This window comes from Protopterus annectens, chromosome 7.part0 (genome assembly GCF_019279795.1).
Source record: "Protopterus annectens isolate FY-2018-M chromosome 7.part0, PAN1.0, whole genome shotgun sequence".
Taxonomy (NCBI): Eukaryota; Metazoa; Chordata; order Ceratodontiformes; family Protopteridae; genus Protopterus; species Protopterus annectens.
In genome coordinates this window covers 117,716,201-117,731,350 of record NC_056739.1, presented here as the reverse complement: position 1 = coordinate 117,731,350, position 15,150 = coordinate 117,716,201, and the positions used below count along the sequence as shown (strand labels likewise).

The following is a 15,150-nucleotide window of genomic DNA, read 5'->3' as shown; positions in this document are numbered from 1 at the left end:
GGTGCACAAGTTAGAGGAGAATGCTAGAGGTGGAATGCTGCTCAACACTAAAAGTTTAAATCTCAAGATGCACTCGCTTGAAGCACTCCTAAAAATGGAAAACCTCGACATTTGTGCTGTAACAGAGACCTGTTTTAAAGCAACAGAGAAAGCACCCCTGCGCAACCAGGGTTATAACTCATTCCACACCTTTCGGCTCCAGAACATGGACTGAAACTCCAAAGGTGGTGGTGTCTCCATATTCGTAAAGGATATGCACACCTCCAGACTAGTAGCCCAGCATACCACATCTGAGATGCTCCTGGTACAACTAGCATTGGGTAAGACTGCAATTCAGGTCGTAGCCTGCTATAGGTCCCCAACCATGCCCCAAGACTCTCTCCACATTCCTAAGCACCCTGGAAACTATTAAGATCCAACCCAACACACTCATACTAGGTGGGTTCAACTACTACTCCATCAGCTGGGAAAACTACTCCTGTACCAATGCACTGGTCCAACTCTTTCTGGAATTCATCAATTCCAGTGCCCTGGATGAGCTCATTCTTGCCCCCACTAGAGGAAGTAACATCCTTGACCTGGTTATTACTAACCTGGGCAACCATTATGCTACACCATTTCCTCCCTGCTTGGATCCGACCTCAAAATAATCACCATGGGAATCAACGTCTCACCCACACCCCCCGTAAAGGTGGCCACCATGAAAAACTTCTCCAAAGCTGACTTTGGACTCCTAAAAACAGAGGTGGCTAACTTCACGACACCCATGCTAATGGAAAATAGATGCATGATTGCAGAGTCATACACCAATGCACTGTGCAAACACATACATAAATGCATGGAACTAGCCATACCCAACAGAACCGCTTTCCTCGGGGGGGGGGGGGGGGGGGGGCAGTCATTAAACTCTACAACAGAAGGAAGAAACTGTTGCAGAAAAAAGTCCCAAGACTGGAAATATTCCCTTATTAGCCTCAACAAAACATTGATCTCTCATCAAAACCTCTAAAGCAAGCTATGAAGCCAGAATCGCGGCAGACACTAAAAACAACCACAAAGCTTTCTGCAGTTATATCAAGAATCTCCATGGCAATACCCAGATTTGCTCTGCACAATGGTACCTCCTATACTGAGCTAATAGATATTGCTAACATACTGGCTGACAGATTCAGTGCCAACTTTACCCCCCCCCCCCAGTGCCAACTTTACCCCAGGACCAATCTCAATACCGGAAGAATGCCAGGCACCCAGTATTACTGCAGCACAGGTTTAAAGCTGCATTGTCTTAAGGCCAAGAATACAGCTTCCATGGGACCCGACAATATCCCTGGGTGTGTTCTGCATGAATTACAACGTGAACTGGCACCACATCTGTGTACTCTGTTCACTCACAGCCTCTCCTCAGGCTTTGTCCCTACCAAATGGTGCACTGCTACAGTCCTCCCTCTCTTTAAAGGAGGAACAACTACAGACCCTGGAAATTATTGCTCCCATTAGCCTGACTAGTCTGATATGCATGGCTATGGAGCGCATCATCATGGACCTATTAACGATGTAGAGAATCTCCAAATTCTAGATCCCACGCAGTTTGGCTTTGTGAAAGGTAGATCATGCCTGCTCAACCTGGTTGACTTGAATCCGTCACCAGAGCTGTGGATGAGGGAAAGGCAGTTCATACAGCCTACCTCGATCTGGCCAAGGCCTTTGATACCATTACCCAGGAATTATTGATGCTCTGCAAACTAGGCATCAACCCCTATATCATTAGGTGGGTTGCAAATTGGCTTACAGAACCCACAAGTAGCGGACTTCAAGTCAGACTGCCGACCAGTCACACGTGGAGTCCCACAGGGATCAGTCCTGGGTCCTATCCTGTTTGGCATCTATTTCTCAGAAGTCCAGGCTAACACGGAGGGACTCTGGCTGACCAAATTTACAGACTACTGCAAGCCTGGAGCAATTAAGTCCCCAAGTGATGCAGACATCCTACAGAAAGGCCTCACTGAGACCAATAACTGGTGTCAACCATGGCCTTCAGCTTAATGCCAAACAAAGCGTCATCCCCTTTGGGAAAAACTCAGTTCCCACTAATCACATCGATGGGAGCCCACTGAACACTGAAGGTGTTAAAGATCTGGGGACACAGGTTGACAACAACCACTCCTTCGACCACCACATTGCCACTTTGGTCAGAAAGTCCTATGTGGCACATCTCATTACCAAGGGTTTTGCATCCAGGAAAAAAGAGGTCCTCATTTCTCTCTAGTCTTCCCTCATTAGACCAATCCGAGTATAATGCCCCATTTGGCATGTACCTCACTAGACACCTGCAACAGCTGGAGAGGCCACAAGAATACCGCAGGCAGAGGAGCCTAGGCCTTAAATACATCCTACGCCCTCTTCAAGCGAAATCTTGATGATTTAATGGAAAATAGAATGTTCACCCCGGGGATCACTCCAGTGGCTCTACTTGATAGAGGTACTAGGAACTTATGACTGGCGGCACAATGCCAGGGCATTTCTATGGGCTAAACTTGTAAAGGCCCCAGGGTCATTAGCCTAGTACACACCTATGAACCTGTGAAAGACCTGGGTTTCATTTGGAGATAAGGAATTTGTTAGGGGGTTGTTGGAACAAGAGACTTCAGAAGAGGTGCACTGTACATTGGCGATTTTGTATGGTGGTCTGGTTTAACATCACTGAAGCTTGGCTAGTCTGTTCATAACTACAGAATTATACAGTCCAATTGTGCATAATTTAGATGTAGAATATTTAGTTAAAACATTGTGAAGCATCATGTGAAAACTTCAAGTCTGTAGCCAGCATCTCCTGTTAAAATTTGTACTGTTCTCAAATTCGGTTTTTGCCTGTACTGCATATACATTTATGTCTGTCCTATAGTTCCCTTGCAGCATTAGTGGCAGAATTACAGGCTGATGTAGACTTGCACTAAAACGTCTCGTATGTGTGGCAGTCATGCTGTAACAGTTTGAGTACTTGGGAACAAACACTTTCAGCTCTTTTCATGGTGGGCTGTGCCCCCCCCCCCCAATTGCCTCTCTCACTTCAGAGAGCCCATGAACCCATAGGAGAAGAGTGACCGTATCGTACAGGCAACATGCTTGAATCCCTTTGGTTATGTAACATTGGAGTGTGCAAAAGCAGGATGGGGTGGGGGATGTTTTTTAGCGTTTTTCATAGTTTTCAGATTCTTGTTAAGTGTTTGTAGTTCAGGGTGAATTCCTGCTTTCTACCTGTAATTACTGCAAGCCAGTTAAGTTACTCCGGGGTATTGGCATTCTTAAATCAGTTTCTGGTTTAAGGTTGTCAGTAGTTTGGTACTGAATGTAGTATGATGTGGGACTGATTTCATTGGCTTGCGCTCATTGAATGCCAGAATAGGCTCTCACAACACCCACTTAGCCCATTTTATCTCGGTGGGTATTGCATTCTTCATTCATTTTACAGTTCATGTGTTGCATATTAGGTTGCCTCTGTTTATACGGTTTCTTTTCTGGCTTTATCATGGTTCTAAGCTTTTAGGTTTGTCACTTAACCTAATACATGTTGTTTAATCTTTAGTCTTGTGGCCATCAGTAGAGTGTAAGGGTGGGGTAGTACGAAAAGTCAGGTCCTCTAGTAAAATTTGCAGCTGTTGTAGTGGTAAGCGGAGCTCATATTCTGCTCTTAAGTGTGTACCCAGGAGATGGAGTGGTGTATGTCAAAGGGAGACCCGCTTGGTGTACAACACGCAGTCTAACTTGTCTTGTTACTACAAAACATAAAGCACTTTCCTTGGTGAACCGAACATTAACTAAGACTGCCAAGTTTGGGTTCTGGTAATACTTTTATTTTGGTGGTGCCAAAGGTTAACTCAGCTGACTGTTTGTTTCATTCTGAGTCGCCAAGTTCTCAAGAAATTTGTAAGTTACAGGTTAGGGTAGGTTTGGTTTTAAGAAGCTTGCACTGTGCACCTTTTGGCACTGGTTTTGGTCCCTTTAATGTTTCCAGGGTCAGAGTTTCTCTTTGAAGAAAATGCAAGCATTCAGACTGTGATTGTCTTAAGAAATCATTGGTTGGGGGGTGCTGATTTCTTCTGCAATGAAAACCTAGTAACTTTACATTTCTATCTTGCTTTCCCCTTGTTCTGAAGGTTTGGAAGGTGAACGCCCTGCTCGTTTTGCCCGTGGTGAAGCTGACAGAGACACATACAGACGCAGTGCAGCACCACGTAAGTAAATCTGGATGTAGTATGGGTTTTCCTGCTAAAAGACTGAGCTAATTGAAATGTAATCTGTCTAGCAGATGCCAAAAACCTCATAATGGGTAATAGTGTACCTTTTGAATGTGGTCCTGTATGCATTTTTTTTTTCTGGCAGTGTTTTAAGCATGTTTTCAGTAACTAGCTAACCCTTTTTATTTGCATGTGTATATTTTCTACTTGCACGAGCAAAGTTGCCATAAAGAACGTGAAGACATTTAAAATGCTTCTGTTAACAATGTCTTCCTTTTTGTTACATTTCCTAGCCCAAATGCACATGTAACTGATACTGCATCTCTGCATTTGTAGTATCATTTAGATATGGCATGGCTGGCTTGTTTTGCAAGTGATCCTCAAGGTAAATAAACAGTTTTCATGTAGGAGGGTGAGTACTGTTCCCTCTGGTGTCTATGTAGAGGAGTGTTGCAGACCTTTTTCTCCACCACTGTCTCGCCCTCTTACAACTTGACTGTTTTGTGTACAGAAGCCTAGCTGAAGTGTGGCAGTGGGCAGCCTAGGTTGATGTCTTGCCTTATGGGGTAGTATCATTGGGACAGCACACTTGTTGCTTAAGATTCTTATTTGGAGATTCTGGGTTTAGTCCTCCTCTTTGGATGTCAAAAGACATGTGATTGTATTGGCTACTAAGGGAAATGTGTATAACAGCAGTGCTCCTAGGTTTATATTGTGAAATTTTCTATCTACGTCTTTTTAAGAGTCGCTTTTGGTGGGTTTTAGGTTGCACTCTTAAGTGCTGCCATATTTATTCTCACTGCAGTTGCTATTCATAAATGATTACATTTTTAGGTCTGTCCCTTCCTCAGATTTGCTGGTGTCTGAAAATGTGGTGGAGATGAGTCCTGTGATTTGGTACCACATGTAAAAACAAAATTCGTTTTCTTTTTTTGTACAGAGTAATTTCTTTTCTTGGTGCGAGAAATGATTTCTGTTTTTACTGAGACCATCTGAAGATTGGACAGGACACTTTACTATCCATAGCGTTTTGATCTTCCTGGCAAAGCCAGCATAAAAGGGTGAAGCCCTTAATATGATCAAACCACAAGGGGTGCCAACATCCTGGATCTGTTTATCAGTATGGGGTACCACTGTAGCACCCCCACTGTGATGTCTTCCCTGGTGAGATCTGACCACATATCGGTGTTAGAAGTAACTGTCGCACCTGACTGACCCCCACCCCTAAAAGCAGCCACTAAACTAAAACACTTCCCCAAAGCAGGTTATACTCTCTTATGGGATGGTATAAATAGCTTCACTGCACCTCCCCCCCCCCCCCCCTCAGATGAAACTGGCAGCTATGCAGAGTTCTACACCAATGCTTTATACAAACATTTGTATAACTGCATTGTCAGCCATACCCATTGGGACCAAAACAGGCTCCTCAAGGAAGAGCAAACCTGCCTGCAGGACAACTGCCATTAACAGGCTTTACAGTAGGAGGAGGAAATTTCTGTCTAAAAGTAAGTGGGAACGAGTCCTAAACTGGAAACCCTTCCTGCTCATCTTAAACAAGCAAATAAGACTACTTCTGAAGTCCTCCAAAGCAAACTACGAATCCAAATTAACTTCCTCAATGTAAGACAGCCGTAAGACCTTTTAAATTACATCCATAACCTAAAAGGAAAGGCCCAGATTTGTTCTGAACTGGTAATTAATGTTGCCACATATACTGAGCCTGTGGACCTGGCTAACCTGCTGGCCGAGAGATTTTTGTGAAAACTTCACTCCCTGTCCCTGCCACCTGTCGCCTACCTTGTATCTCTAAAGAACAGGTTGTAAACCCTCTCTAAGAGCAAAAACACAGTATCTGTGGAATCTGATAACCAGCCTGCGTCCAACATGGGCTCCAACAAGAGTTAGCAACAAGGTTAGGTATGGTCTTCATCCATAGTCTAAGCATCAGATTCGTCCCAGCTGAATGGAAAAACTGCCTTGCACAAAGGTGGTGCTTTATTGGCCTGACTAGCCTTCTCTACAGGTCATGCAGTGAATCATCGTGGACCTTCTCAACAAAGATGTAGGTAATCTACAAACACTTGACCTTACTCAGTTTGGATTTGTCAAAGGGATATCATGCCTGTTGAACCCGGTGGACATCGAGACAGTCACCACTGGACAGGGGGACATCCTGTGCATGCAGTCTACCTAGACTTAGCCAAGGCTTTTGACATCGTCTCCCCCACCCAGGAATCCTTGACACTCACCCAGTTAGGTATGGGTGAGTTTGTCATATAGCATATCGGCACCAAGCAGGAATGGAAATCAAACCAGAAGTAGATAAAATCAGGCAGCAACTGAATGTGCAAAAAACGAGAGAGAGAGACTACAAAGTGAAGGATCAGATGAAAAAGCAAGACGTGGAAAATGCATAAATATAGTTGCAAGTATAGAAAACTTCTGGGAGAGCCTCCTGTTGATCTGCATCAAACGCAGGAATGGTCAAGGAGAGGCAAATTCAAACCAAGAGATGAAAGGCTAATATTGGCAGCCCAAGATAGTGGGCTACATACACGGTTTACAAAGTCCATTTTAAAATGTGGGGGGAACGGACGAATGTAGGTTTTGTAAAACAGAATTGGAAACTCGCACATCCTTGTTGCTGGTTGTGACATACTAATGGCAGGAGGAGTGTACACTGAAAGGCATAATGTGACGAGGAGTGTACACTGAAAGGCATAATGTGACGAGGAGTGTACACTGAAAGGCATAATGTGACGACTGTTGCACTGGGGATTATGCAAACATTATGGTATTGAAGTGGCTGAAACGCTGGAAAAATGAGCCACAAAGCATCATAGAAAATAGTCTGCATCACATGGGACTCGCCCATTGCCAACCGTTCAAAAGGTAGGTGCTAGAAAACCAGATATAGTGGTCCATGATTGAAACTGCTAGACCCAGTGACTACAGTGTCTTGCATACAGAGAGACAGTCATAAAATATTGAGATTTGCAATGTGGGAGAAAGATACCCAGACTGTTCCAGTTGTAATAGGAGCAAAGGGTCTTTTTTTTTAAAAAGAATCTACAGTCCTGTATTGTGGGTGCTGCAAAGAGCACTTTTGGCTGACATCAAAGATTGAAACAAAATTAATTTCATGAACTTTTAATCGTACGTTGACTTGGGAATGGTATCCATTCCCATCACGGTATTGGAAAGAGACAGCTAAGTATCAACCCTTATTGTTAGATGGGTCACTGACTGGCTCCGTGATAGAATCCATATAGTTAAAATAGGGGAAGCCACTTCAAACAGCAGACCTGTAACCAGTGGTGTTCACAGGGATTAGTCCTGGGACTTCTAATGTTTGGAATCTATTTCTCCGAAGTACAAGCAAAACTTAAAGGTCTGTGGTAGACAAAATTTGCTGATGACTGCAAACTGGGAACAGTCATAGAATCGCCAAAATGATGTCAGCATCCTACAATCCTACAAGGGGGTGTTAAGCAAGCAAATGTTTGGTGCAGAAGTCATGGCCTTAAACTCAACTAAAAAATATCATTATTCCTTTCAGTAAGAGTGATGTTCCTGCTAACTATCACATTTGTAGCAGCACCCTAAGCACACACTCAGTGGTGAGAGACCTGGAGAGACAGGTTTGACTGCAGCCTTACCTTTGTCTCCACCGTGTTAAGAAGGGCATTCTATGGTGCTCATCTCATAAGTAAGGGCTTTGCCTCCAGAAAAAAAAAAGTTATAACCTTCCTGTACTTTTCCTTCATCAGGCCAATAATTGAGTACAACTACCCTTTTGGTATGTACCTTTCCAAGCACCTGCAACAATTGGAGAGTCTACAAAGGTTCCTCACAAGGAAAATTCAAGGTCTTCAGTATCTGTTTTATGTGGATCGTCTGAAATCACTGTCACTTTATTCTGCAGACTACTCTGAGGCAATCTCTGCCTTCCATAGACCTTAACCTGGTATGTGACATTAATAGAACCTGCTGGAGGGGCAACTTTGTTTCCCAGAGGTTACCACACCTTTGGAACAGACTCCACGTCATGTCAGAGAGCATCTCATTGGCTGCCTTCAAACACAATCTGGACGATTGGATAGGTAACTAAGTTCACCCCGGAAGTTCCACCTGTCCCTCTTGTGCTGATTGTGGAAGTAAGGGTCGAACTTGTCTAGGCTTGTAAGGACCCTAGGGCTATTAGTCTAGTAACTTCCTATGATTAGCTACTGGGCACTAGAGGCAAGCAGAGGAGGGTGAGAGTTAGCTTGCATGCCCATCATGAGTTAGTGGTCAATCTTCTCACTGCATTGCCAGGTGTAGCGGAGGGGTATATAGTAGTGCACCATATATGCTGGGAATGCACTATTGATTCTGTTGAGCAACCTTTCTGGTGCCTGCCAGGATGTCCATCTTTGATCAGCTGTATCCACACTTGTGAGCATATGGGTTAGTTGTTTTAAAGAGAGGATTGCCATGGCTTAGAAGTTAAAGTAGGGTCTGGCACATAGATGCCTGGATTTGCTATTTTTGTCCCTTTAGATGAGACAAAACAAAGGTGGGTACCACTTGGATGTAAAGACCCCACAGCAGTAAAAGTTGGAGTTTCCCTGGTCATTCTGAATACCTCTTTTGGTTCTTTGGTAAAATATGCCAGGCTTAGAGGTACTAGGTCATTGTGCATGAAATACATGTTTGTTTTCCAGCTTGCAGTAGCCTTCCGTTTTACCCACAGGGCTCATTTTAATGAGCCAAGATTTACTGATCACCTGGGTGCAGCGGGGTGAAGGGCATTCAGGTGGTCAGACTTTGTGGGAGTGGACATAGTAGTTTGTGACCATAGGGTTAATTGCAATCCAGCATTTTTATTTGGAGTGAATGATGAGTGAACAAGCAGGAGCGTGCAAGTTCTGCAGCACTCCTGGTGGAAGGTGATGGGTGAAACATCACTACACTGTATGGCAGACCTTACTTTCAGCCTAACCAGCCACTAACACTGTATTTGTACACACTTAGAATGGTGTTATGTGTTGGAGGTTGCTGTGCTGCACAAGAGGTTGTAGATAATGATTCCAGTTTGGTGGTACACGTTTGGTATATGGGCGGATAGGTTACTATTGCATGATCGAACTTTTCAAAAGTTCGAAGGTTAAATGTAACGGCGCCGTACGGTGCAGAATGGAAGAATTTCCCTTTTCTGCACTGAAGTGCAATCTCCGAGTTGGTGTATTTAAGTAGGGGAGGTGTGGGAGTGCAGGGGGGCTTGCCCCCCTGCTCGGAGCGTTAAGGTAAGTTGTGTGTGCTGTTTTTTTTTTTTTTTTTTTTTTTTTTTATCATTATATAGTCTAAGTTTCAAACTTCGATCATATGTTGTCGAACATATGGGATTCAAAGTTTTGCAACTTTGAATATATAAGATCCACAGCTGGAAGATAGCAGGAACCAGGGTATGGCTAATCAAGCATTCTTTATTGGAACATCCAAATTTCAGATAAAGTTCAGATAAAATGAATCCGATAAAATTCAGATAAAATGAATCCAACATCCAAAATGCATCAAGCGCTTTCGCCCGGGCTCTCCCAGGCTTTATCAAGATGAAAATACATAGGTTGTTGGCTTATCTGTTTCGCTATACATGGCGGAAAGCGCAGGAACCCTGGACTTCAACGATACACCTAACATTTTAGCGGATGAGAAACAACTGTTGGATGATGCCCCCGTAACTAGAGGGAAGTCATTTGTTTGCTGTCACAACTAAGCGGGTTGTTAACAAAGGAAGGCAGCAATAAATCAACGGGAATACCACCTAACCAACAGGATCGCGGTAAAGACAACGAACCAAGTGTCAGACCGAAGAGGAATTCCTTAACGGAAGTCCTGGACGAACTATGATCAACCAGTCAAGGTTTACATGAAGAACAAAATAAATGTCCACCGGTGAAGCAAGGATATTTATCCAGGGACTTTAATCTGAATAAATGGATTAGCAAACATTTTTCGTTTGCTCAAGGTACTGTGCAGTCTTATAATAACAGTAACAACGCTCATGTGGAGCAATCGGTTATGGAACTGAACAACAAACTTTATGCGTACAAAACAGCGCAACTTGAAATTGAATACCTATCAGAATGTATTAGGGTAGAACTTATTCCTAAAGGTCTACGTTTTAATAAGCTACCCAATAACGCTGTTCCAGGTACTAATTTATTTAATAATATTTCTGATTTGTTCAATAAAACGGGCTTAGAAATGTTAAGACTAATGGTAAACGACTATGAAGGTAGAGCTGCCTCCCTTCTAACTGAAATAAATTTTTTAAACAACTCTATAGTTAGTAGTGCTAACTTTAACAGTGTAAAAAGAGACTATGAAAGTTCATTTAAAGAGGTGGACGAACATTGTAATAGAATAGTCCTGAGAAAAATTAGGAAACTCGAAAGAGACCTACAGGACTATAAGAATGGCACTGCGTATAACTTTATCAGGAGGGGTAAATCGTCGTTCACCAAGTCTACTAATCGTGAAGGGTTTAATAATGTAGAAGGTGAAAGCAATGAAGTTAGTAATTCAACTGAAGCTCCGAGAAGGAGCGAAAGGTTGACCCAAAAAAGTAACCAAACCACGAATCAGGTTTTTCACTTTGCCCAAGGGAGACAAGGGTCAGCACAAGCATGGAACAGATTCAGGAGGCAGTAAATATAAGTTCTTTTATCACAGACGACCCGGTAATTAATCAACATACTACTCATTCACAAACTTGTCAGGTAGTTAAGCAGGGTAATTTCTCCATTTATAACTATACTGAAGTGGAAATTAATGATACATACTTAGCGCTATTTACTAAGGGACTTCATTTTGTACCCAATTGCCCTATTAACATTACCAAAATGATAGTAGATTTGAAATTATTTATGCGACAGCTCAATTTAAATATTTACTTTAATGGTAAGCAAAATGAAAGATGCTTGTTTCAGAGAGCTAGCACTTTTTGTTTCTTTTTTATTCTTAATTTCATAGAGATGGTCATAGACCCTTCTCTTCAGTGTTCTTTGTCTTGCCCACATAGAAACAAAAGCAATGTTGACAAAACCCTAGGTACACTCCATCCAGCTTTAAAACTCTATGAAGAACTTGTGGAAAATGAATTTAGAAATCTTAATAAAAGAAACAACGACAACCAAGTTAACAATTTCTCTGATTTACATAAACTAATAGAATTTCTTAAAACTGAGGACATCAGAGTTATGAAAACTGATAAGGGGGGGGGGGTTGTACTTGTGTACAAACAAGAATATGAAGCCTACATTTATAATTTATTACATGACACTGAACAGTACACTCAAATATCAATTAATGAGCGAAATATAGCTTATGCCAAGATCAAATATAGTTTGGAGGATCACCTCTTACAAGGGGCTTTGAATGAACAATTATTTAACTATTTAATGGTCCAAAAACCTTTAACACCAATAAAATGTATCTGTAAAGATTCTTGGGAATTTCTGGGTGGAATTGAGAGAATTTTTTTCAGAAACGCAATACATGATCACCATTGACATTGTTGATTTGTTCCCCAGCATTCCACATACTACAGGGCTTGATTGGTTTAACATAATGCTCACAAAATTATCAAGTTTCAGTGCGAACATTATAGGTTTACTAGTAGAATTTATGAGCATTATTCTCAACAACAATTTTATTATTTTCAATGGAGAATTATACAAACAAAATAAAGGGGTGGCCATGGGAACACCATGCGCTTCGGCATATGTGAATATTGTGTTGCATTATTGGGAGTCAGAATTTCTCTTCCCATCTAAGTGGGCCCATTACATTGTCCACTATAAGATTTTTAGACTACATATGTATACTGTGGAGGGGTAATATTAATGAATTTGAAAACTTTATGCACTATATAAATTCTTCCACAGAGTTTTTGAAATTTACATATGAAATAAAACCACATTATTTAAACTACTTGGATGTGAAACTAGAGAAAAATGTGAAATTAAATTGCTTTGAATCAAGTATTTTTAGAAAAAGCACATATTCTAATATGTTTTTACATTTTAATAGTGGCCACCCATTGTTTCAAAAAAAGGGTATCATAAAAGGGCAGTTGATAAGGGCTTCGAGAATTTGTAGTAATGATGAGTTATTTCAAAAAGAAATAGAATACCTTGGGGGGGGAGTTTACAGAGAAAGGCTACCCCCTTAATTTATTTAATACTTTGGCCACCGAAATTTATTCTAAAAGAACTAATCAATTTTCACCGTTATTAGGGGAAGAGTTTGTCCAAAAAATGGGATCTAAACAAGCTATTGAAAATAACAAAACAGACCAAGCTTTTTTGTACACATTTAATAACAACAGTGTCGACATAGAAAAAATTATTTCTAAGTATTGGCCTATTTTATCTAACAACGATGATATTAATAAAATTATTCCAAGTATACCAAAATTTTATAAGAAGGAACAACAACCTTAAAGATCTGTTTGAAAGAGATAAGACAACTGATGCCCATAATATTCAACCATCAAAAGGTACTTACAAATGTAATGCCTATAAGCAATGTTGCTATATGATTAATATCAAAGGACTATATTTGAAGTCTAGAAAAGCCAGCTTATTTTCACCAGGTCACTTCAATTGCAATAGCAAAGGTGTAGTGTACCTAGGGTTTTGTCAACATTGCTTTTGTTTCTATGTGGGCAAGACAGAACACTGAAGAGAAGGGTCTATGAACATCTCTATGAAATTAAGAATAAAAAAGAAACAAATGCTTTCTATAAACATTCAATGTCATGCAAAGAAATGTCTTTAAAATTCCTAGTACTAGAACAAGTTAATAGTAATATAAGAGGGGGTGATTGGGAAACCACCCTCGTACAGGGAATTGCTCTGGCAAATAAAATTAAATGCTTCAAAGCTACCAGGGCTTAATGATTATATAAGCATTAGCAGTGTTCTCAAACTTAGAAAAGCAAAGTTATGAAAATTTGTTAATTGTCCACATTACTGTGATGAATTATTCACTTAGCGTCATCTCTCAACAGATTTACTATTTATGATTTAATATAAAACTATCCTCGCAGTTAGGTAGTATTTGTTTAATGAAATAAAAATAATTAATTATAATAATTTTTAATATTTAGCATGTTTTATATTTGTCATGTCGTAGCACTGTTTAAGATGATTTTTAAGTCAAACATTATACATATTACAGAAGCTTGAGCGATAAATTTGTACAATTTTTATTCAATTTAGATTAATGCACAGTACCTTAAATGTTCATAACAGCTTATTTTAATTTTATTTTATTCTAAGTTAATTTTATTTTATTCTAAGTAAATATTCTTTGTTTTATTTACATTTCAATTTGATTTTTATAGACATTTGTAGTAAATGAAGTGTGACGAGTCTATTTCATAATCAATGTTTGAAATGAATTTTATGGTCAAATACTGCAGAAATTGTAGCTAGAACTTTAAATTATAATTGCAATTTCAATGAGATTAATTTTACAATTAACTAATTAGTAGTGGTATATATAAAGAAAGGAAGCCCTATGTATTTTCATCTTGATAAAGCCTGGGAGAGCCCGGGCAAAAGCGCTCGATGCATTTTGGATGTTTGATTAATTTTATCTGAATTTTATCTGAACTTTGGATGTTCCAATAAAGAATACTTGATTAGCCGTATCCTGGTTCCTGCTATCTTCCAGCTGTGGATCTTATTTTTTACCAGTGGTGGTAGTTTTTATGGTTGTTAACTTTGAATATATAATATAGACCCTAGGCAGATTGATGACCTAAACAGTTTTCCTGCCTGTGTAATATCCCGTGTCACCCTGTGGGATTCTTCCCCTGTTTCTGAAGAGGGGTGTTTGTTTCAGCCTCTGTAGTTGCCGCTGGAGGCAAGTCTGCTTTAAGGTGGCTATTCTAAGTAGTGCACCCCCAATCTTTGTTTTATTTGCTGTCTCCGCACAGTGGGTAGCATCTTGAGTGCTTGCTCTTTCTCCACAGGTGCTAGGCCTGTTGCTTGAAAGGTCACCTTTTAGTCAAGGCCACATCTCTACCAGCAGAGAGAGCATCATAACTGTCCAGTACATTTATAGCCATTTGCTATTTTTAAGCAGATGTCATAAGGGTGTTTTTGCTTGTCCCACCCCTTACTAGCTTGACAATCAAGTCATTCAGCACATACCTTAAGTAGACGAGTTGCAGTATAAAAATCAAAGCATCAATGACAGATTTTCCATTTTCTCTCCCTAACGTTGCCCTGGCACCTTTTGTGCATGCTCACAGTTCCATGGGCTTGCTGTGCCTTCACTTTGCCTTTGCTTTCCTGCACAGTAGATTGTTATGGAAATGCGCAGAAATAGTTGCATGTTCTGGCTTATGCACTGCATGCCATACCTGCCTACCTTTCTCTGCGATGGTGAGCAAGTGTTGTGCATGTAATCCCACACTTCGAGCAGCTGCTCCTGCTTTGGTTCTTTTGTTTTTCTGGGTTGTAGGGACTGCAAGCAAGGCTTTCTTTATTCCTGTGCACCACAGAGCCAGTTACTTGTATTTTGTATTTCTTTTGAACCTGTGTTTTTTTTCTGTTACTTTTCCAAGACACTTACAATGTCAAACACTAGAGAACAGTATTTATTAATTCTTCCATTCTGATGATCTACCTGGAAGAAGGGTAAGATCTTCAGCATCTCTGAAGCCTTTTAAGTTCTCACCCTGTCCTTTCTAAGGCAAGTTCAAAGTTGATTCAAGAGTAGTTGTTATAAATTGCCTGAATTTGGTACCCCCATTGATTTATCACCTTCCTGTAAATTTTATATGGAAGCATTTAACAGTATGTGGAAGCATTTAACAGCATGTGGGGTCTGTCTTGGTGCATTGTAGCATTTACAT

At 40.7% G+C, this 15,150-nt stretch overlaps 1 protein-coding gene across 1 annotated transcript in view; it reads left to right on the top strand.

Moving 5' to 3' along the window:
* The window catches only part of RPS10 (ribosomal protein S10), a 121,622-nt gene that overhangs the window by 8,968 nt on the left and 97,504 nt on the right, over window positions 1-15,150 (top strand). Inside the window, exon 4 of the mRNA XM_044076551.1 lies at window positions 4,155-4,232. Coding sequence (XP_043932486.1) covers window positions 4,155-4,232 — 78 coding nt within the window. The remainder of the gene's footprint in view (window positions 1-4,154; window positions 4,233-15,150) is intronic.